The sequence below is a fragment of the Clupea harengus genome, chromosome 13 (assembly GCF_900700415.2).
Source record: "Clupea harengus chromosome 13, Ch_v2.0.2, whole genome shotgun sequence".
NCBI classification, from domain to species: Eukaryota; Metazoa; Chordata; class Actinopteri; order Clupeiformes; family Clupeidae; genus Clupea; species Clupea harengus.
In genome coordinates this window covers 19560284-19582097 of record NC_045164.1, presented here as the reverse complement: position 1 = coordinate 19582097, position 21814 = coordinate 19560284, and the positions used below count along the sequence as shown (strand labels likewise).

The 21814-nt window shown below is 42.0% G+C and overlaps 3 protein-coding genes across 5 annotated transcripts in view; 1 reads left to right on the top strand and 2 right to left on the bottom strand.

The window, feature by feature from the left end:
* The window catches only part of LOC116223095, a 234927-nt gene that overhangs the window by 175944 nt on the left and 37169 nt on the right, over positions 1–21814 (top strand). Inside the window, exon 3 of one of the 2 annotated variants that reach the window (XM_042709605.1) lies at positions 3208–3215. The exons of the other annotated variant lie outside the window; for it this stretch is intronic. The gene's annotated coding sequence lies outside the window, so the exon portion shown is untranslated. The remainder of the gene's footprint in view (positions 1–3207; positions 3216–21814) is intronic. 2 annotated transcript variants of the gene reach the window in all.
* Positions 905–21567, bottom strand: LOC116223220 (complement C1q-like protein 2). 2 transcript variants are annotated; one of them, XM_042709603.1, is made up of 3 exons: positions 20852–21567; positions 20520–20743; positions 905–1018 (listed from the first exon to the last, which is right to left on the bottom strand). In XM_042709603.1, the coding sequence occupies exons 1-3, from the start codon at positions 21444–21446 to the stop codon at positions 959–961; spliced, it is 879 nt and encodes a 292-aa protein (XP_042565537.1). In that variant the 5' UTR covers positions 21447–21567; the 3' UTR covers positions 905–958. The 2 variants fall into 2 exon arrangements, with proteins under 2 accessions (XP_042565537.1, XP_031435085.1); XM_031579225.1 differs by lacking the exon at positions 905–1018 and having other exon boundaries at positions 20137–20743; positions 20852–21509.
* Positions 8440–10251, bottom strand: LOC116223226 (complement C1q-like protein 2). Its single transcript, XM_031579234.2, has 2 exons — positions 9669–10251; positions 8440–9157 (listed from the first exon to the last, which is right to left on the bottom strand). Exons 1-2 carry the CDS (start codon positions 10186–10188, stop codon positions 8871–8873), a joined length of 807 nt encoding a protein of 268 aa, XP_031435094.2. The 5' UTR covers positions 10189–10251; the 3' UTR covers positions 8440–8870.

Genomic DNA, 21814 nt, shown 5'->3' with positions numbered 1-21814 from the left:
TTGATAATGTACTTAACAATATTGCTGTCAGTATGAACATGAGAACATATTTTACCAGAAGGAAGTGCACATAGCGCCATCTCTGTTCTTGGCAATGAGAGGTGAGAGCTGGTAATATTGCATTTCTGTGAAGGGAGCAGTCAGTTCTCTTCATATCATGACTGGTATTTAGGACAAATTCCTCTTGAACCTGCATGGACTGACTGATCTGGGGAGAAGTGCTTTAATTAAAAACAAAGCAAATATTTCAGACACAAGGAAGTTTAAAGCATGCAAGAAAGTGTTTGTGTGTGTGTGTCTCTCTCTCTCTCTCTCTGTGTGTGTGTGTGTGTGTGTGTGTGTATGTGTGTGTGTGTGTGTGTGTGTGTGTGTGTGTGTGTGTGTGTGAGTGAGAGAGAGAGAGAGAGATTTTGCATTCAAGAATGATTACATATATTAAGTAATTAACTGAAATGTGAAACGAGAAATAAGAAGGACACCAGTGAGCTGATACAAATATATCTGAATAAGTAATGAAAATGCATTTGATAATGTACTTAACAATATTGTTTATGTACAGTACACAGACAAAGCCTTTGGAGGTAGGTTTCATAACTAGTGCCTGCAAATGCATGTTAACATACTAACAGTGTATAAAAGTCCTTTGACATTCAGCACAAAAATTGGTAGATAACAGTGCAAAAAAAAAACAGATTCAGCAGAATACGTACAGACCATGCAATCTTGTAATCTGATTAACCAATAATAACAACAGAGTTTAACTAAAAGCAAACAGTAAGCACAGATTCAGCAACCAAAGAGAATGAACCCTGACTTCATGTCACACTAAAAGTATTGCCCAGATGCACCCAGTGACCATGTAGGAAACAAGGAGAGAAGTGTGTTCAATTCTGTCGGTTTCTTACTGCTAGCGTCACTCCACACCCAACATAACTTCTACATCAGTCTACTGCTTCCCTCACATGGGGAAGAGCAGGTGGCCAGAGAAGGTGGTGTGGTGGTTATAGCTGTCAAGGACCCATACTGATTTCACCGGCAATTCTATTTTGATTTTATTTTGTGTCGCTTGTTTATTGTAGTTTTGATCTAGTTTTCGTGTATTTGAAAACTTGTATTTCTATTTGAGTTATCAAAATGATTTTTTCACAGCTAGTTTTAGTTTTAGTCTTAGTTTTCAATAACTATAATAATTCTGCTCACAAATGAGACACAAGGAAGTTGTGGGGAAATTCAGTGACCCATATCCAACCCTGCTGCAGTCAGAGGCAGCCCATAGGTCTGTGAGGTCCTAGAGGGGAGATGTTCAATGAGTATAAGGCCTCTATTAGAGTATTATAGGCCTGTGTAAGAGTATTAAAGGCCTGTATTAGAGTATTATAGGTCTGTATTAGATATAATAGGGCTGTATTAGAGTATTATAGGCCTTTGTGAGAGTGTTATTCAGTGAGTATTACACAATGAGTATTTTATCTGTATTAGAGTATTATAGACCTCTGTGAGCCTGTCCCGTGGCATCAGAAGAGCAAAACAGGACAGCAGAGACACGCGCAGCCTGTGGCAGGGCATCCAGTCCATAACGGACCACAAGCCTGCATCACAGACCTGCGACGACAACATCTCTCTGCTCAACGACCTCAACAGCTTCTTTGCACGGTTCGAAGCAACCCCCCCCCCACACACACACACGACCAGGCTCTGTGCCTGTCTGCCTCAAGTGTGAAGAGGGCACTCTCCACTATCAACCCCCGAAAAGCAACAGGCTCAGACAATATTCTAGGCCGTGTACTGAGGGACTGCGCAGAGGAGCTTAAGGATATCTTCAACACTTCTCTGAGTCAAGCTGCTGTTCCATCACATTTCAAGACCTAAATCATCATACCTGTGCCAAAGAAACCGGCTCAATCCTGCTTCAATGACTATCGCCCTGTGGCACTGACCCCCATCATTATGAAGTGCTTTGAACGGCTAGTCATGTCTCACATCAAGTCCATCCTCCCCCCCACCCTGGACCCCATTCAGTTCGCATACCGGGCCAAAAGTTCCACAGAGGACGCAATCTGCTCTGCTCTCCACCCAGCCCTCACCCACCTGGAAAAAGCAGACTCACATGTGAAAATGCTTTTCATAGACTTTAGTTCAGCTTTTAACACTATAATCCCACAACAACTCATCTGTAAACTGGACCAGCTGGGCAGGGGCGGCCCACGCACATTTGGCGCTCTAGGCGAGCTTCACTACTGTCTTCACTCATCGCGACGATGAACAAACATTAATTCAAGAACAAATCACTAAGAAAATGTCACGCCTGTGCTGGACTACGCCATTCGCTAAAGTTGACAATACAACACTTGGATTTTTACCAGTATTCCTCACTTATTGACAAGTTGCCGTGTTTGGATTCCTTAATGGGTGTGCTATGCAACGAGTACGATATGTGTAGTGTTGTTGCACTGGCTATTGGCTTAATATGTGTGCCCCTATTTTAGTCTTTTTTTGTATAATGTAGAATAAATGGACATATCATTTTTGTAAAATCCTTAAAGAACTATGTGACAGGGAGTAGGAAAACTTTCAATGATAAGGTACATCTTTTCTTCTTAACTCCACTAAAGTGCTGCGGGCAATTCACGCATTCGTGAACGTTTTCTTATCTGGAATTCATTCTAGGCTAGAACAGGATTTAAGGATTTACCTTTCTCCTTGGCATGTTTCTTTTCTTATTCCTTTCTTTTCTTCCTAAATTGCGCCCCGGATGGCTTTTGCCTCTTCATTATTTTGTTCTTCAAAGTTTCTTGAACACACACACTCTAACCAAACACCTCACTGTGCTAGCATGTTCTGACAACACCAAGGACGTACGCACCCCTTCCGTTTTCGATTTTTGGCTAATTTTACCCTAATGTTAGAATTTTGTTTTTATGTCAAAATATTGGTTGGAGATATAGAAGGGGCGCAAAAAAAACTCTGTCCAGCAAAAAAAAATCACAATTCTTTTTTTTTTTTTTTTTTGCTGGGCACAGTTTTTTGCGCCCCCCTCTGAGTGGCGCCCTAGGCGACCGCCTATACCGCCTGTAGGAAAAACCGCCCCTGCAGCTGGAGCTCAACACCTCCCTTTGCAATTGGGTATTGGACTTCCTCAGTGAGCGACCTCAAGCAGTACGAGTCGGCAACAACATCTCGAACATCTCAGCACAGGTGCCCCACAAGGCTGTGTGCTCAGTCCCCTGCTCTTCACCCTGCTGAGTCACAACTGCACAACAACCTACAGTACCTATCACCGTGGTGCAGAGTTCAGTAGGGTGACAGCCGCAGGGATGAAGCTGTTCCTGAACCTGCTGGTCCGGGAACGGAGGACCCTGTAGCGCCTCCCAGAGGAGAGGAGGACAAACAGTCTGTGGCTGGGGTGTGAGCTGTCCTTGACGATGCTGCACGCCCTCCGCAGACATCTCTTGCTCTGGACAGCCTCAATGGTGGGGAGTGAGGAACCGGTGATGCGTTGGGCAGTTTTCACCACCCTCTGCAGTCTTTTTCGGTCGGCAACAGAGCAGCTGCCATACCATACTGAGATGCAGTTTGTAAGGATGCGCTCGATGGTACAGCGGTAGAAATTCTCCAGAATCTGAGGAGACAGATGGGCCTTCTTCAGTCTCCTCAGGAAAAAGAGACGCTGGTGAGCCTTCTTGACTAGGGATGAGGTGTTGAGGGTCCAAGAGAGGTCCTCAGAGATGTGGACACCCAGGAACTTGAAGCTGGCGACACGCTCAACCTCCGTCCTGTTGATGTGAATAGGGGTGTGTGTGCCATCTTTCTTCCTGAAGTCCACAATTAGCACAATTAGGAAGGGGGGGTGGGGGTTGTGTGGCAGAGGAGGAAGGGAAGGGAAACAATAACTTGTAGATGTACACAGCATACATGTGGTAAATGTACATAATATATATACAAACATCATATATGGTACATGATACATACAAATACAGCTTAGTGGGTAAACAGTGTGCTAATAGGGTTATTGTTACAGGGGTAAGAAGAGTAGGAACAAAAAAACAAGTCGGTGGTGGCAATAATATATATATTGCACATAAATGCTAGCATAGGGTATGGGATAGAGTAAGTGTACGGCAGTACGGTGGTGATGGGTACATGTGGGCCGAGGGTTTCTGCAGTGAGGTCGGTTACAGAGACTACAGCAGCGTAGTCTAGACTAGGGGAGAAAGAAAGAGACAGAGTGAGTGGGTAGAGTTTGGCTGTCTATATACGTAGACGAGGAGCAGTGATGGTGGGGAGCAATGTTTCCACATCCATCAGCATTTGGATCCTGCTATAAGAGAGAGAAACATTTTGTTAGTAGACATCAATTGATAGACAGATAAGTAGATACTTTCAAGTGGTCAATTATTATATTGTTATAATTTTTATAATATTAGAGTATTATAAACCTCTGTGAGAGTATTACACCGTGAATATTTGATCTGTCTGACTTGTCTGTATTAGAGTATTAGGCCGTGCTAAAATCAGTTGTAAAAGAGCGTGATGATGCTCTTGAAACATGGGCTATTAAACATTTCCAGAAGCTGATGAAAAATATAAACTATTTTGATTGCACTTGTATCTTTTTGTTTGTGTGCAGACATGTGCAGTAGTTCTCTGATGCTTGTGGCAGAGGCCGTGCTAAAATCTGTGATGGGCGCGGTTGCCCAACCCTCACCACCTGTGCTTTGGCCCACTTTAGCTGTGTCAGCAGCACATCCCCAAGTCTGACTTAAAGGAAGATCCTACAGACTGCAATCTGCTTCAGAACTACTCCAATTAATCCGTCTGTCTGCTCCAGTTCACACAGGTGCCCCCCCCCCCCACACACACACACATAAACACACACACACACACACACACACTTGCTTGCTTGCTTGTAGTTGTCCATCGAGGCCGATGATGACGTCCACTTCTGACTTTCACCGGTGAGTTTTCTGGTGGCTGTATAGTCCTATCCTGGATCCACAGGTCTTGTCGCAGGTGTGACATGCGTATGTAGTAGTGGTGGTACTGGCAACCTTGGTTGTTTTTCTTTCTTGCCTTTCCTGTCTCCTGGCTGTCCTGTCCTCCTCCAGTGCTTTGGTCCCGCCAGGTGTTACGGTCAGCAGCCAAGCCCTCCAGGTCCCCAGGTCTGATTTTACACTTCGTTAGCGCTGTTTTTCTTTGGTCTTTATAGCGCTTCTTCTGCCCTCCAGCAGAGCGTTGGCCTTGGGCGAGCTGGCCATACAGCACTTTGTGAGGCAGCCGATTGAGGGGCATCCTTATAACGTGCCCCAGCCATCGTAGCTGGTAGTGGGTGATGGTGGCCTCAATGCTCTTACAGCCTGCTCTCCTGAGGATCTCGGTGTGTGGCACTCGGTCACGCCAAGTGATTCCTAGCATTCGCTGGAGACAGCGGATGTGAAAATGCTCCAGGGACTTCACGTGGCGGCTGTAAGTGACCCATGCTTCACAACTGTAGAGGAGGGTGGTGATGCAAACTGCTTGATACACAGAGTTTTTTGTATAGAGATATAAGTTCTTTTGAAAGACCAGGCGCCTGAGTCTCCCAAAGGCAGCTGATGCTTGTTTGATTCTGTTCTGGACCTCATTGTCGATGTTATTGTCCTCAGAGAGGATACTCCCCAGGTATTTGAATGATGGTACTACAGACAGATGCTTATCAGTGATGCTGAAGATGGGTGGCGTGGGTGGGATGTTGGTGCTCCACTGACAGACTACCTCTGTTTTGGTGATGCTGATGGTCAGCCCCATCCTGCTGTAAGCCTTCACAGCTGCATCCAGGACAGCCTGGAGGTCTTGTGGAGTGTGAGCCACAAGAGCGCAGTCATCTGCATACTGCAGCTCAAGGACCCTCACTCTGTGCAGCTTGGTGGTTACTTGCAGCCTCCTGATGTTAAAGAGGTTGCCATCTAGCCTATAGACTACTGTCACCCCGCTGTTGTCCTCAATTTCCTTATGGAGAAGCTGGGTGACGCATAGGAGGAAGATGTTAAAGAGCACTGGTGCTAGTACACACCCCTGCCTGACCCCTGTGCACACAGGGAAGGAGGCAGACTCTTGTCCTCCTATTGTCATGCCCCCCCCCCCCCCACACACACACACACACATAAACACACACACACACACACACACACACACACACACACACACACACACACACACACACACACATACACTCACATGCACATACACCCAAATACATACACACACGCACACAAATACATACACACACACACACACGCAGTGTATTTCACAATGCCTGAGGGCACAGCTTTGTACAACATGCCGATTCAGTGAAATTATTTCCTTAGCTTTGCTGACCTTCACAATCTGAATTGACAGATGTAGGAGTTGAACAACAATTTGATGGCTTGCAATGTTTAATAGAAATGTTTCATATTCTTGTCTTATTAACCCATTGTATCTTATGCAGATGAAGATTGGTACAGAGGAACATGCAGAGGTTTTTTTTCCCTGTCGTGGATCTGAAAGATTTAGTTTGTTTGTTTGTTTGTTTGTTTGTTTGTTTTTACTTGATTCCATCTATGCAAACTGTGTGCACCTGTGAGAAGGGCCTGAGAAGCATCTATGGGGGAAAGCCAGAGGAAGAGGATCCTCTTTATGTTCTCTGAGCCACTGCTGAGCTCTCACACTGACACCTCTCTGATTCCTGGGTGTATGGCGCCACCTAGTGGCCACTTTTATGTAGTACATCTAAGGATTTGATGGGATCCAAACAATGTTATATACACCCCTATCAGCTTATGAACACATGATCTAAGACTAGAATTTAAAATGGGCCATTTACATTAGAACTGCAGAGGCTTGTGTATTTCTGCATGTGTGTATGTTTGCGTGTGTTTGATGATTCTTCGAACTATGTGTTCAGGAAGAGAACAGTATAAGTTCATCATTCGGTCATAGTACACTCATATAGCTGTTTTAGTGGAAGGGAAATGTAATGACCTTTACTGAACCTGTACAGGAAAATATTTGGAATGTATCAGACAGTGCTATCAGTGAAAAGATATGAATTACTTGTTACACTGGAAATGTAATTGTCAAACATGTGGTGCACTGTTCCACAGTGACACCTGGTGCTATTGTAGAGAAGCCCCCGGTCCTGACTTACCCTTGGTGAAGTAAGCAAAAACAACACAAATATTTCAAACTTTCACAGAATGCCAGAAACTTAATGGTGGATGGGTGACTGAAAACATCTTCACCAAACTAACATATGCATCCATAAACTGCACACAATTAACTCTTAACCACAATGAGAAAAGGTTGTCATACCACTGTCTGCCCACTAGAGGAAGCTGAGGTCCAGAGGAAGTGAACCGGTTCCTGTCCAAATTTGGCAAAACATGAATGTGACACCCTGTGTTAATACCACTGTGTTCACTTCTATCCTTGTTCCTTCACTGTGCTAATCTATGCTAACTGATGGAACATATGTGTAATTGGCTAATATATTTAAAGGTGCAGTCCATGATTATGGAGAATACTGAGAATACTGACTGAGTATTGCATTAGATTTGCAAACTGCACATTTAAAATGTATTGCTCGTTTTTGAACTGCTCAAACCCAGTCCATCCACTCATTATTAAACTATCCAGTCCAAACAGCGGTCAATTAAATGTTAGTGATACTGGCCGATGTTTTACATCTATGGCTTAATTAAAGACACCACACTGTGTAGCAATGAGCACCTGGTGTCGTCGTTTAGCACTGAATCTGTGTATGAGGAGTTGCTTCAGTAACTCACTTCATGGTGAAATGCAGCTGCTGTTGTTCTTCTCTCCTGTAGAGGGCACTCTGATCTCAGTACATGAGGCTGCTCTTAACACTACAAAGTCCCAGGCCTGTTTTTCACCTTTTAGGTACTCTGCCATGCCTTGATATTTTTGTATATTTCACTTAACTAAAAACATTGAGGCAAAAGTGGCATGTATGATTACATTCTAGAAGACCTCAGAGAGTGAAAAAAATGTAGTAAAACAATGTTTTATTTTAATCTAATTAATAATTTCCTGGTCTGTTCATTTGGATAATTTGTGACATGTAGTGGATGAAGGGGATGAAGTCCCCCCTACCCCTTGCCCTTGTCGAACACATTCATTTAGCGGTTGCCAGGGGATCTATTAACGAAGCATTTAGCGTCTATTCCCACACAACGCCATAACACTAAATAAACGCTTAATGAATGCATGGTTTTCACTGTGAGTGGACATATGTGTGTGAGTACGTGCGAGGAGAGGGTGTAGCATGTTTGCTTGAAATGCCCATCCCATACAACTTGTATGCTGTATAATGGCTAGTAGCTCTCGCACCACAACTACATGGCATTTAGTTTTATGTGACACGATGATGCAACGTTGAATAAACTGTGGTTAATACACAGGTACGGTCAAAACACAGGTTTATTTTATAATATTACATGAAATACTGTAATGCAGTTTATATACGGTGCGATTTGTAGGCGGAAAATACGGTATTCTCCTGAATGCCTCAGCCACACACCTGTGTATTACAGCAGTTATGAAAATAATGATCACCTGATTTGAGTAGCACTAATCAGAGATTTACAAAGCAGATAAAACAAATAAGGAAACAACAGACAGGGACAATCACAGGACCTCCTGAACCAGAGTAAAATGGAGGACAGCAAAATACAACAGCAACAACAACTAAATCTATTCATTTAAGAAGTGATCAATATAATCAATGATTCCTTTCACTCCACAGGTAATCTTAGTCACTAGTTTAAGGATGTAGTTCTGTGTGGATTTTCTTTGGGTTTATGTACCGGGTTCTGCACCAGTCACTGGTTCTGTTACACTGTGAAGAGCAGGTGTCCAGAGAAAGTGGTGTGACGAACGTGCAGATTATCAAACACACTTGAGTTGTCCTTCAGTACCAGGTTCACCACATCTCCCACCTCCAGCAGCAGAGAAGCTCCATTGGAGTGGTTGACATTGTAGGTGGGCTGATGAGACCATGCAGTGACCACAAGCTCACCATTTTTATGCAGAGAGATGACACTAGGGAAGGAGGCATGACCTTGGCTGTGTAGGGCAAAATAAAAGTGGTAAACCCCTCTGACTGGGGCTGTGAACACACCTGGATGGATGGAGAGAGAGAGAGAGAGAGAGAGAGAGAGAGAGAGAGAGAGAGAGAGAGAGAGAATGACACAGAATTAAAGCTTCCTATTCCCATTCCTTAGCCATAGTTTAACAGCTACTCCTTTCTACTAATTGATCTACACATGCATAGTAACTCCATTCCTATTACTGTAACAGTCATAGTAACTCCATTCCTTTTACTGTAACAGAGCCAAAGGTACAATTTAGAGATCAGAGTTATGTAATGCTGGACATCCAAATATCCTGATGGGTTGACTGATTGGTCAGAACAGAATCGAGAATTTTCGAATTATGTACTATTCTATCATTTTCACCTGATTTAATTCATTTTATATTTCATTTATTGTGCCTGTAGTTTGTGTAGATTTGTATTACCTCAGTGTGCGGGAATAATACAAAATGCAAAGTGCTGTGATTGATCATCTATCCACAAGAAGGTAACACAGAGATAACAGCCACAGAAAACAAACAGGCTGATGCTATAATACCTGTATTTGAGTTGTAGGCGTTCCCAATGTTGGTGAAGATGTGTTTGTAGACCAGGGGAACTGCTGTGTTAAAGGGTCCTATAGTTACACGTCCAGATGCTACAAGTGAGGCAGAGAAAGACACCCTCCTCTCCTCTCTCTCCCTCCTCAACTCCTCCACCTGACTCCCTGTGAGTTTCACACTGCCTCCTACAGCTCTCACAGCTGCTGCTTGCTCCTCCTGGTTCTCCTTCAGCTCCTTAATAACAGCTCTCTGCTCTTCTACTTTATTCTCACTGGCTCTCAGTCTGGTCTCCATGGTCTCTGCTTTATTCTCACTGGCTCTCAGTCTGTATCTAAGCTCCACTCTCTGCTCTGCCATCAGTGCCCTCATCTCTCTCAGCTCAGTGTAGATGTCAGGTGGGCAGGTGTATTGGATGGAGGCTGTGGCAGCAGTTTTGTCTTGGAGATCTTTACCAACTCCTGCAACCACAACTAGACCAGACCACAGCAACAGCAGCACAGCACCGGGAGTCTTCATGCTCAACACACACAGCTTTCACCCCTGATATAAACTGAATGTGTCACACACACACACACACACATGCACACACCAACACACACACACATATATATTAGGAAGAAATCATCTTTAAATTGGCACAATCTAAAGCATGGATCACATATACATAAGTGACATTTCTAAAATATTCTCCACAGTTTGTATCAATGTCTAAGATCACTAGAGAACACAACTGCTATGCTGTGATGTGTGCGTTTAAGTTAAGTTTCTGTGAGGAGCAGTGGCCTTACCTAATCTCAGCAAAAGATGCAGGTGATATCCTAGTCCTCTGTCCCCCTGAAGAAAGTGTCACCTCATCCAGCACAGTGATGCTTTTAAGAGCAGAGGTAAGAGGGAGAACTACCACTGCTCACCAATCAGAGCCTTCATACACTGAACACACAAACGCCTATCTGGATCAGATTACTTACAGCTGGTTATACTGGTTCTTCATACTTCTAAAGACAGGCTGTCACAACTCCATGACTACTTTTGCACTCATCTGTGATGCTGTGATGATTTTGATTAGGCCAGTGTCTCTCAAGAAGTCAAACAGAACAGGACAAGGTGGTGCAGCAACCACAGTGGAAATCAAGGGAGTAACGGAAACAAAGCAATTTGTGTGTGGCTTGTTAATAGTAGTTTTGATCTAGTTTTTGTGTTTTTGAAAACGTTTATTTCTATTTGCGTTAACAAAATAATGTATTCAACACTAAGCCCTGTTATATCAGTAAGACATAAACTAGAATTGAAAATGTCACACTGTAGCTAGTAAGGTAGCTGACCTCGGGAAATAAATACATAGTGTTACTAATCTTTTTTATTTTAGACACGCTTGAAAAAAAACGCTTGTCAGAGACAACCAACACTCATTTTTGATGATCAAAAGAGCCGATGCTGATGTTTTAAGAGATTACAGGACATTATTAGAGAGTCAGCATTTAATGTAAGTTCAGGTATACTGCATCCGTTGCGTTTTTTTGTCCAAAATTGAGTGTTCATCTTGCTGTCCTCTTATATTTGTGAATGACTTTAGGGAACCTTATTTTTCAGTGTGTGATTTGAGTGGGTAAAAAATGGTGCCATGGGGCCTGTCACTCATGTTCCTCCTGTTCACTGCTGTCAGCATGACCGTGAGAACATATTTTACCAGAAGGAAGTGCACGTAGTGCCATCTCTGTTCATGGGAATGAGAGGCGAGAGTTGATAATATTGTATTTATGTGATGAGAGCAGTCAGTTATCTTCATACCATGACTGGTATTTAGGACACATTCCTCTTGAACCTGCATGGACTCACTCATCTGGGGTGAATTCAGACACAAGGAAGTTCACAGCACGCAAGAAAATGTGTGTGTGTGTGTGGTGTGTATGTGTGTTTGCTTTGGTGTATATGTTTGTGTGTGTGTGCGTGTGTGTGTGTTTGTGTGTGTGTGTGTGTGTGTGTTTGATTGTGAGTAGAGATTTTTCATTCAAGAATGATCACAAATATTAAAACAAGTATTAACTAAAATGGGAAAGGAGAAATAAGAAGGACACCAGTGAGCTGATACAAATATATATGAATAGGTAATGAAAATGCATTTGATAATGTTCTTAACAATATTGTTTATGTACATTACACAGACAACGCCTTTGGAGGTAGGTTTTGATGGAAATTGATATTGCCATTAATTTATAGACTTACATTGCATTGCAAGCATGTTCTCCTGTGTGTGTGTATGTGTGTGTGTGCCATGTGCATTGATACACCTTTGTTTAAAGCCCCTAGCAGACATCCCCTCCCCCTGCCCCAGGTGAAGGAATACACATCTATTGTCCACCATTTTGGCTTTGTGTGCGTGTTCCGGAACCTTCCTTAAGAAGATCACCTCCCCTTCCCAATCTTGACCTGTAAGAACATCCCCAATGTTGACCCTTGACCCCACTGTAAACTCCCATTATTGACTTGTATATATACTGTAACACTGTGAGGCTCTTTAGTCTTTGCCTGCCTCTACTTGATGTTGGTATTGACTCCCTGCAGGAGCACCTTGAAATACACCTCCAGAAACCTTTGATTCGCCTCGTGGTCTTTGTCTAGAAGAGTGTCGGCCTAAGAAACCCCGTCAGTTTCATAACTAGTGACTGCAAATGCATGTAAACATACTAACAATGTATAAAAGTCCTTTGACATTCAGCACAATAATTGGTAAATAACAATGCAAAAAAAAACTGATTCACCAGAATACGTATAGACCCTCAAATCCTGAAATCTGATTAACCAATCAAAACAACAGAGTTTAACTAAGAGCAAACTGTAGGCACAGATCCAGCAACCAAAGAGCACGAACCCTGACTTTATGTCACACTAAAAGTCTTGCCCAGATGCACCCAGTGAGGAGTGTGTTCCATTCTGTCTGTTTCTCACTGCTAGCGTCACTCCAGACCCACATAACTTCTACAAGAGCTGATATTGATGTTATAAGAGATTACAGGTCGTTATTAGAGAGTCAGCATTTCATGTGAGTTAAATGGGGGGGTTTTTTCTCCAAAATTGAGTGTTCATCTTGCTGACCTCTTGCATTTGTGAATGACTTTAAGGAACCTTATTTGTCAGTGTGTGATTTGAGTGGGTAAAGAATGGTGTCATGGGGCCTGTCACTCCCTGTGTGAAAGGGCATATAAGAGTGATAAAAGGCTTAGGGAGCTTCACCGTATCTTTTAAACCATACAGTGGGAAAGCTTCCAACTACCTGAACAATGTTCCTCCTCTTTACTGCTGTCAGTATGACCATGAGAACATATTTTGACCAGAAGGAAGTGCACGTAGTGCCATCTCTGTTCTTGGCAATGAAAGGCGAGAGCTGATAATATTATATATCTGTGAAGAGAGCAGTCAGTTATCTTCATACCATGACTGGTATTTAGGACAAATTCCTCTTGACCCTGCATGGACTAACTGATCTGGGATGATTTAAGACACAAGGAAGTTCACAGCACGCAAGAAAATGTGTGTGTATGGGTGTCTGTGTGGTGTATGTGTTTGTGTGTGTGTGTGTGTGTGTGTTTGTGTGTGTTTGTGTGTGTGTGTGTGTGTGTTTGTGTGTGTGTGTGTGTGTATTTGACTGTGAGTAGAGATTTTTCATTCAAGAACGATCACAAATATTAAAATAAGTATGAACTCAAATGGGAACAGAGAAATAAGAAGGACACCAGTGAGCTGATACAAATATATATGAATAGGTAATGAAAATGCATTTGATAATGTACTTAACAATATTGTTTACATAATGGACATTACACAGACAAAGCCTTTGGAGGTAGGTTTCATAACTAGTGACTGCAAATGCATGTAAACATACTAACAATGTATAAAAGTCCTTTGACATTCAGCACAATAATTGGTAGATAACAAAGCAAAAAAAAACGGATTCACCAGAATACGTATAGACCCTCAAATCCTGAAATCTGATTAACCAATCAAAACAACAGAGTTTAACTAAGAGCAAACTGTAGGCACAGATCCAGCAACCAAAGAGCACGAACCCTGACTTTATGTTACACTAAAAATCTTGCCCAGATGCACCCAGTGAGGAGTGTGTTCCATTCTGTCTGTTTCTCACTGCTAGCGTCACTCCAGACCCACATAACTTCCACAAGAGCCGATGTTGATGTTATAAGAGATTACAGGTCGTTATTAGAGAGTCAGCATTTCATGTAAGTTAAATCTCTTGGGGTTTTTTTTGTCCAAAATTGAGTGTTCATCTTGCTGTCCTCTTGTATTTGTGAATGACTTTAAGGAACCTTATTTTTCAGTGTGTGATTTGAGTGGTCAGAGAATGGTGCCATGGGGCCTGTCACTCCCTGTGTGAAAGGGCATGTAAGAGTGATAAAAGGCTTAGCCAGCTTCACCGTATATTTGAAACCATATAGTGGGAAAGCTTCCAACTACCTGAACAACGTTTCTCCTGTTTACTGCTGTCAGTATGACCGTGAGAACATATTTTAACAGAAGGAAGTGCACGTAGTGCCATCTTTGTTCATGGGAATGAGAGGCGAGAGCTGATAATATTGTATTTCTGTGAAGAGAGCAGTCAGTTATCTTCATACCATGACTGGTATTTAGGACAAATGCCTCTTGAACCTGCATGGACTGACTGATCTGGGGTGATTTCAGACACAAGGAAGTTCACAGCACGCAACAAAGTGTGTGTGTGTGAGTGTGTGTGTGTGTGTGTGGATGTGTTTGTGTTTGTGTGTGAGAGAGATTTCACATTTTAGAACGATTACAAATATTATAACAAGTATTAACTAAAATGGGAAACGAGAAATAGGGACACCAGTGAGCTGATACAAATATGTCTGAATAAGTAATGAAAATGTATTTGATAATGTACTTAACAATATTGATTATGTACAGTACACAGACAAAGCCTTTGGAGGTAGGTTTCATAACTAGTGTCTGCAAATGCATGTTAACATATTAACAGTGTATAAAAGTCCTTTGACATCCAGGAAAATGATCAGTAGATAACAATGAAAAAAAAACGGACTTTATGTCACACTAAAAGTCTTGCCCAGACCCACCCAGTGACCATGTAGGAAACAAGGATAGGAGTGTGTTGCCTTCTGTCTGTTTCTCACTGCTAGCGTCACTCCACACCCAACATAACTTATACATCAGTCTACTGCTTCCCTCACATCACGGACCCAGTCAGGCCGGCAGGCTTGTTGGGTGAAGGCTGTGGCAGCAGCTTCAGTTCTCTGTGCTGCACCCATAACCTCATTCTCTCTGGTCTCTGCTGAGTGGCCCTGGTGAGTGATGTCATTTTCACTGATGGTCTCTCCTCTGAGCTGCGTCTCAGCCAAACAGCAGCACAGCAGCACCAGTAGAGCTCCAGAAGTCTTAATGCTGATACTGGACGATTCTTCTCTCTTCTCATTTTTCTGCTTGTTCTTTCAGTCAAATATAAACTCTGTGACCTGGCTACATATTACCAAGCCATGTCCTAAGGTATTGTTTCATCACATGAACAGAAAAAGAGTTGTAGTAAATGTGCCGTCTTGTTTTCTAAAAAGCAGCTCAAAGTCCAGGTTGTGTGTTATTGGTGTTGTGTGTTATTGCTGTGTTATTGATGTTATGTCAGCATAAATCATATCTCACTGCCAGAACAGAGGAAGAGGATGAGCTGCAGTTTATGGTGCTCATTGATATGCCGCTAGTCTAGTTAAGACTTAACTGTTAAGTAGTGTGTGTAGCCAGTCTCCAGTATTCACCTAAAGTAGCTAATGTGTGTGTAACCAGTCCCCAATCCTCCTCCTTACAGTAGCTAATAATACACTCATGAACTAATACAATTAATTCATTTTATTGCGTTCATGTTGCCTTGTTGTTTGGTGAAATGAGTATCCTGAGGTCATGTTCCTGTACCAGTATCGGGGCCAAGGGCAGAAGTGTTGATACTGATCTCTGAACCTCTTGACAGATAGGCTATCTCTGTACAGCTGAGCGGCTCCATTGATGTTCAGAGTTTCCTCCTCTGCGGTGGTAAAAATGATCATCAAGGCTAAACCCGTCCCAGGTGCCCAGGTGTGTGACTCTGGGTGCTTTGAGCTCCTGCTGTTTCCCCTGAATATGTGTGGACAGCCTGTTACGGTCAGTGGCTGTACTGGTTTACTTCTGTATACTCACCTTCGTAGTGAGTGTGTGTGTGTGTTTGTGTGTGTGTGTCTCTGTGTGTGTCTGTGTGTGCGTGTGTGTGCATGTGTATTTATCTGTGTTTGTATGGGTGTGTAGCTCACATCAGCTTACGAGTTTTAAGGCCCCTAGGCAGGAGTACATACATGAGTGTATTGTAACCAGTGGTGGAGGAAGTACTGAAGTTTAGTACTTAAGTAAAAGTACAAGTACCCAGGAAGATAAAAGTAAAAGTAAAAGTAAAAGTACTACATCAACAATCCTACTTAAGTAAAAGTAAAAAGTACTTACTTTTAAATTTACTTTAAGTATTAAAAGTAAAAGTACTCACGCAATGGGTTGTCTCTCAATGTCTAGGCTGTGCCATTTTGATAAAGAAATAGTTACTGGTAATAAATGCCTCTACAGATGTCACTACTAGTAATAATTATAAGCAACAACATTTGTTAATTGGAAACAGTGTTAATTTCGTTGACGAAAACTATGACGAAAAATATTCGTTAACGACCTTTTTCCCGTGACTAAAACGAGACTAAGACGTGACGAAAATGGATCTTTAAAAATAAAAACTATGACTAAATCTATTTTAACTCTCGTTGACGAGACGAGACGAAAATGTTGGTGGTTGACTAAGTCACAATTGTTTTTTTTCTAAACTTGTATGCACATCATTGGTTGAATGTTGCCCGGTCCTGTATCTATCCCTCCTCCACTCCCTGAGATGCCCAGACAGACATGCAAGTGACGCCCTAACAAACGTCATGATGGCTGAAGTTCAGGCACTCGGTAGGCTACTGGAAGAAAAATAAGAATAGATATCTGGACAGTCTTTAATTATAACTTGACAGAAAATAAAACACAATGCACCGCAATAACCGGCGAGAAACCTTGGGCTTCAAAATAGGTGGGAAGAACACAACAAGAGGCACCTGAAAGCGCACAATACAACCCTGCAATTTATGCCAAGGTAAATTAGCTGGTAACTGTCAATGATAATTAGCTAATGTTAACTAGTTAGAATATATTAGCCAACGTTAAGTTAACTTCAAAGGGGCAGTCGAGTGTATAGGTTGTGTCAGCTTGGACAACTAGCTAGTCATTTTCGATTGAAACCTCCCGTTTGGCTTGGCAAATGAGTTCCAAAACGTTTAGCTAGCTAACGTTAGCTAACTATGAGGTAGCATAGCTAAGTTATACTAGCTATCGATAGCTAGCTAAGTTATACTAGCTATCGATAACTAGCTAGTAAACGCATTGCAGAATGGACTATAGGACAGGCCACGCATGACATTAATCAAGAGAAAATAAATGAATATGTGATTTGTTGCACTACTTTCAACTCTCAAACTATCCGTCTAGCTAAATATGTAGGTTATCAGATTGCACAGCAATTCATATGGAGGATATGTGGTTGATTTAACTAAGGCCAGGTAGGCATAGTAGTTGTATTGTGTTATCACATAATTTGAATCTTTAAAATCTAGACTCGATATTCTCTTATATTTTAATAATAATACTGTTAATTAAGTATTGCCTTAAAATTATTATTTACATTGAATTCATTGGAATTCAGCTGTAGGCATATACTAGGAGATCTGTATCTTAGAGACTAATTGACTAAATCTATGACATCCACAGTTTAAGTACTGCAAGCTTGACTATTATGCAGTTGTAGACACTACACAAGGGGTCCCCGGGCCTGAGAAGGGAAGGAAAGGAGTTTAATGTGGCTATAAGATGGACTTTTAAATGTGACTAAAACTAGACTAAAATGTAATGAGACTTTGTCGACTAAAACTAGACTAAAATGTTCTGAGTTTTCGTCGACGAAAACTAGACTAAAACTAAGGAGGATAAAAATGACTAAAACTAATATGCATTTTCGTCTAAAGACTAAGACTAAATCGAAAATAGCTGCCAAAATTAACACTGATTGGAAAGGTTGGTGTACTTATTGTGCCTACCATCTGTAATACTGTTCACACTATATCTTACAATTCTGCGGATGACAAGTTATCTACCAGGGATTATTTGCAAAGTTTATACCATTAAGCCAAACCAATAAAGACACCATGTGATATCTTTAAATCTTTTATTTAATTGTAAACGTGTAAAAAAGGGAAACATGGAACATGAAAAACAAATGTGATTGTGAAACTGGACAGAACAAGGCACGCTAGCTTGACATAGCTAACCTACCAGCTTTATCTTACCACTACGGTAAATATATAATGAAGATCCAATCATGTTTTTTGATGCTATTGCTGTATGTCAACATGCATTTCGCTAGATAACATTATAATATCATGTCAGTAAACGAATTAAATACATATATCAATATTCAAAAGTCAGGGACATTAACTTAGTATAGCAATCACTCTGCTTACCTCGATATGCTACTTTAAATTTAAGGGCGAATTATTGAAGGCTAGCAACTCCTTTTTTTGAGGGAGACAGGAAACGCATTGAAACCTCCAGGAGTCATTCTTAGGGCCTTTGAACTCGAACATATCTTTTAAATAGGGCCAAGGGTGGCTCATATCAGAGGGCTCAGTTCAGGCCGACTCTGGATCCATGTTGAATAGGCAGTAGTCAGGCTGAATGTTCAACTATAACAGGCAAAGCTACCGCTAGTGCTGCTGCCAAACGCGCACTCTGATATCATTGGAGTTGATAGAGCCACCTGATTGGTTTAAACTTCCAAAACAGCAACGCAATCCATAGTTTTGTGTAGGCAACATTTTGGCGAAACTATGTTCATAAAATGTAACGAGTAACAGCACATATTGTAGAAATGTAGCGGAGTAAAAGTATAAATAATAGCTAAAAAATTTAATTGAGTAAAAGTAAAAAGTATGCACTATTATTTTTACTTAAGTAAAGTACAGATACGTAAAAATGTACTTAAGTACAGTAACGAAGTAAAAATACTTCGTTACATTCCACCACTGATTGTAACTACAATAACTTTGGGGCAAATTCCCAGCACCCTGAGGCTTAAAGGACTGACTGATCTCTGATGAAGTAACTTACTGTGAGAAAAAAACAACACAAATATTTCACTCTCATGGAAGTTCACAGAGTGCAAGAGAGCCTGTGTGTTTGTGTGTATTTGTGTCCCATTTTGTCATATTTCATGAAAGGGGTTTATTTATGCAGAGATGCAGCCTTCTTTGCCATGAGAAGTTTAAGCATGACTATTCCAGTCTCTTACAGTCACGCTGGTGAAATGCAATAGCTTTTATGAATGTGGAAATCCTTAAGCAACTCCCCGGAGCAGAAAACTGGAGCGTGTCTGTGAGTTAAGCTCCAAACGCAACCGGATTAGTGTTCCTCTACTTTGGCATCACTGAAGGAACACCAAGACCAATATTTTGATCAATATCAGTTCAGTCATATACTGTATCTGTTAAAGTGGCATTATGTAGCAATTGTACCTCAGGGTTAGGGTTAGGATAAGCAGTTTTACCTTAAAATAACAGCTTAAAAAGAATTGGGGCGCTACAATGACTTTTGATATGGAGAATCGCCTCTGTGCCATTGCCATACCAGGGTCCGTAGGCATATTACTGCATTATGTAGGTTTGCCTGAAGCCGCCCGGTTTCTACTGTCTGCCGAACTAGTAAGTAGCTTATTTGCCGTCTTGCTTTGTCTTGTGTTGCACTTGCTTGATGTTTGACTGTGTTAGGACCGTTGTTGACTAACTAGTTTGTCATAGTGTCAAAGTAAGCACATTTCAAGAGGTTTCGCTAGTTTTAGCCACTAGCATCTCGTTAGCGATTAGCAATTCTTCCGTTATGCTGCTTTAAGGGGAAGATTTGAAATGAAATACACTGATATCTTTGGATGGTGAATTACATTACAAATATAAAGTGTGATTTGTCTCTCTGCTGTTAGGAATCAGTAGCTCACATTCAACAAACCCAAAGCAGACAGGCAGCCATCTTGCTTATTCTAGCCATTTATCATGTTAGTCATGTAAAGGGGTGCAAGTATTCTGAGTATTCTGTGACAAAGCAAATCAACTGAGAGGTTAGCTGGGGGGAAACAGGACACATGGAGCACCAGTACCATTGCTGGAGGGATGAAAGCAGTAGATGGGTTGAATGGTATCTGAGTTTTCAAAAACAGCAGCTCTTGCTCTTATTTTTGGATGACATGATAATGAGGCCTAGTCCCATATTTTGAACTTGGTTAGTATATACCTGTAATGTGAATATCAGGGTGTCGTAACAAATATATTTGAATTAGTCATTTAAAGATGTATTTTATTTTGTAATAGACGGATATACAAAGACACAGCCTGACAAAGCACATTTCATTACTAGTGTTTTCAGTTCCACACTGACGTACTAAAAGTAGGTAAAGATACATTAACATGTCAACAAACAGCACAATAGATGGATAGCAATCAAGGAGAATGAACTTCATGTCACACTAAAAGTCTTGCCCAGACCCACCCAGTGACCATGTAGGAAACAAGGAGAGGAGTGTGTTCCCTTCTGTCTGTTTCTCGCTAGCAGCGTCACTCCACACCCAACATAACTTCTACATCAGTCTACTGCTTCCCTCACATGAGGAAGAGCAGGTGGCCAGAGAAGGTGGTGTGGTGGTTATAGCTGTCAATGACCCATGCATTGGGCCACAGCTTCACATAGACCACATCTCCCACCTCCAGCAGCAGAGAAGCTCCATTAGAAGTGTCCACTCTGTGGCTTGGCTGATGGCCATAAGCAATGACAACATGTTCTTCATTCTTATGGAGAGAGACTCCTGTAGGTGTAGATGCATGACCAAGTCCATGCGCAATTACAGCAAAGTAGTAAACACCTCTGACTGGAGCCCTGAAGACACCTACAGTAGAAGGAAAATAGAAAAATAATTATACAAAATATCAATGATGTCAGCATGACAGTAGTATGATTCCTACAGTTTGAATCTGGGCTGTCTTTACAGTCATACCTGTATTGGGGTTGTAGGCATTTCCAGTGTTGGTGATGACATGTCTGTAGATCAGTGTAGTTGGCTTACTAAAGGGACCAAAATTCTCACCACCAGATGCCACCAGTGAGGCAGAGAAAGACACCCTCCTCTCCTCTCTCTCCCTCCTCAACTCCTCCACCTGACTCCCTGTGAGGTTCACACTGCCTCCTACAGCTCTCAGAGCTGCTGCTTGCTCCTCTTGTTTCTCTTTCAGCTCCTTAATAACAGCTCTCTGCTCTTCTACTCTATTCTCACTGGCTCTCAGTCTGGTCTCCATGGTCTCTGCTTTATTCTCACTGGCTCTCAATCGGGTCTCTGCTTCATTCTCACTTGCATCCAGCCTCTCCGTCAGTCTGGTCTCCATGGCCTCTATTTGTGTCTGAGTGCACCTGAGCTCCACTCTCTGCTCCACCATCAGTGCGCTCATCTCTCTCAGCACAGTGTAGATGTCAGGCTGGCAGGTTTGTTGGGTGGAGGCTGTGGCAGCAGTTTTGTCTTGGAGATCTTTACCAACTCCTGCAACCACAACTAGACCAGACCACAGCAACAGCAGCACAGCACCGGGAGTCTTCATGCTCAACACACACAGCTTTCACCCCTGATATAAACTAAATGTGTCACACACACACATGCACACACCAACACACACACATATATATATTAGGAAGAAATCATCTTTAAATTGGCACAATCTAAAGCATGGATCACGTATACATGAGTGACATTTCTAAAATATTCTTCACATAATCTTCAATGTTTAAGATCACTAGAGAACACAACTGCTATGCTGTGATTTGTGCGTTTAGGTTAAGTTTCTGTGAGGAGCAGTGGCCTTACCTAATCTCAGCGAAAGATGCATGTGATATCCTAGTCCTCTTTCCCCCTGAAGAAAGTGTCACCTCATCCAGCACAGCGATGCTTTTAAGAGCAGAGGCTGGAGGG

Bases quoted from the DNA above. Each gene is read 5' to 3' on its own strand.
- LOC116223226 (XM_031579234.2), bottom strand. From the start codon at position 10,188: ATGAAGACTCCCGGTGCTGTGCTGCTGTTGCTGTGGTCTGGTCTAGTT. The intron at 9,158-9,668 runs GTATTATAGCAT...CCATCCATCCAG, and splicing joins CGCCTACAACTCAAATACAG to GTGTGTTCACAGCCCCAGTC.
- LOC116223220 (XM_042709603.1), bottom strand. From the start codon at position 21,446: ATGAAGACTCCCGGTGCTGTGCTGCTGTTGCTGTGGTCTGGTCTAGTT. The intron at 20,744-20,851 runs GTATGACTGTAA...CTTCTACTGTAG, and splicing joins TGCCTACAACCCCAATACAG to GTGTCTTCAGGGCTCCAGTC. The intron at 1,019-20,519 runs GTCATTGACAGC...AAATCAGTATGG, and splicing joins AGCTGTGGCCCAATGCATGG to GTCCTTGACAGCTATAACCA.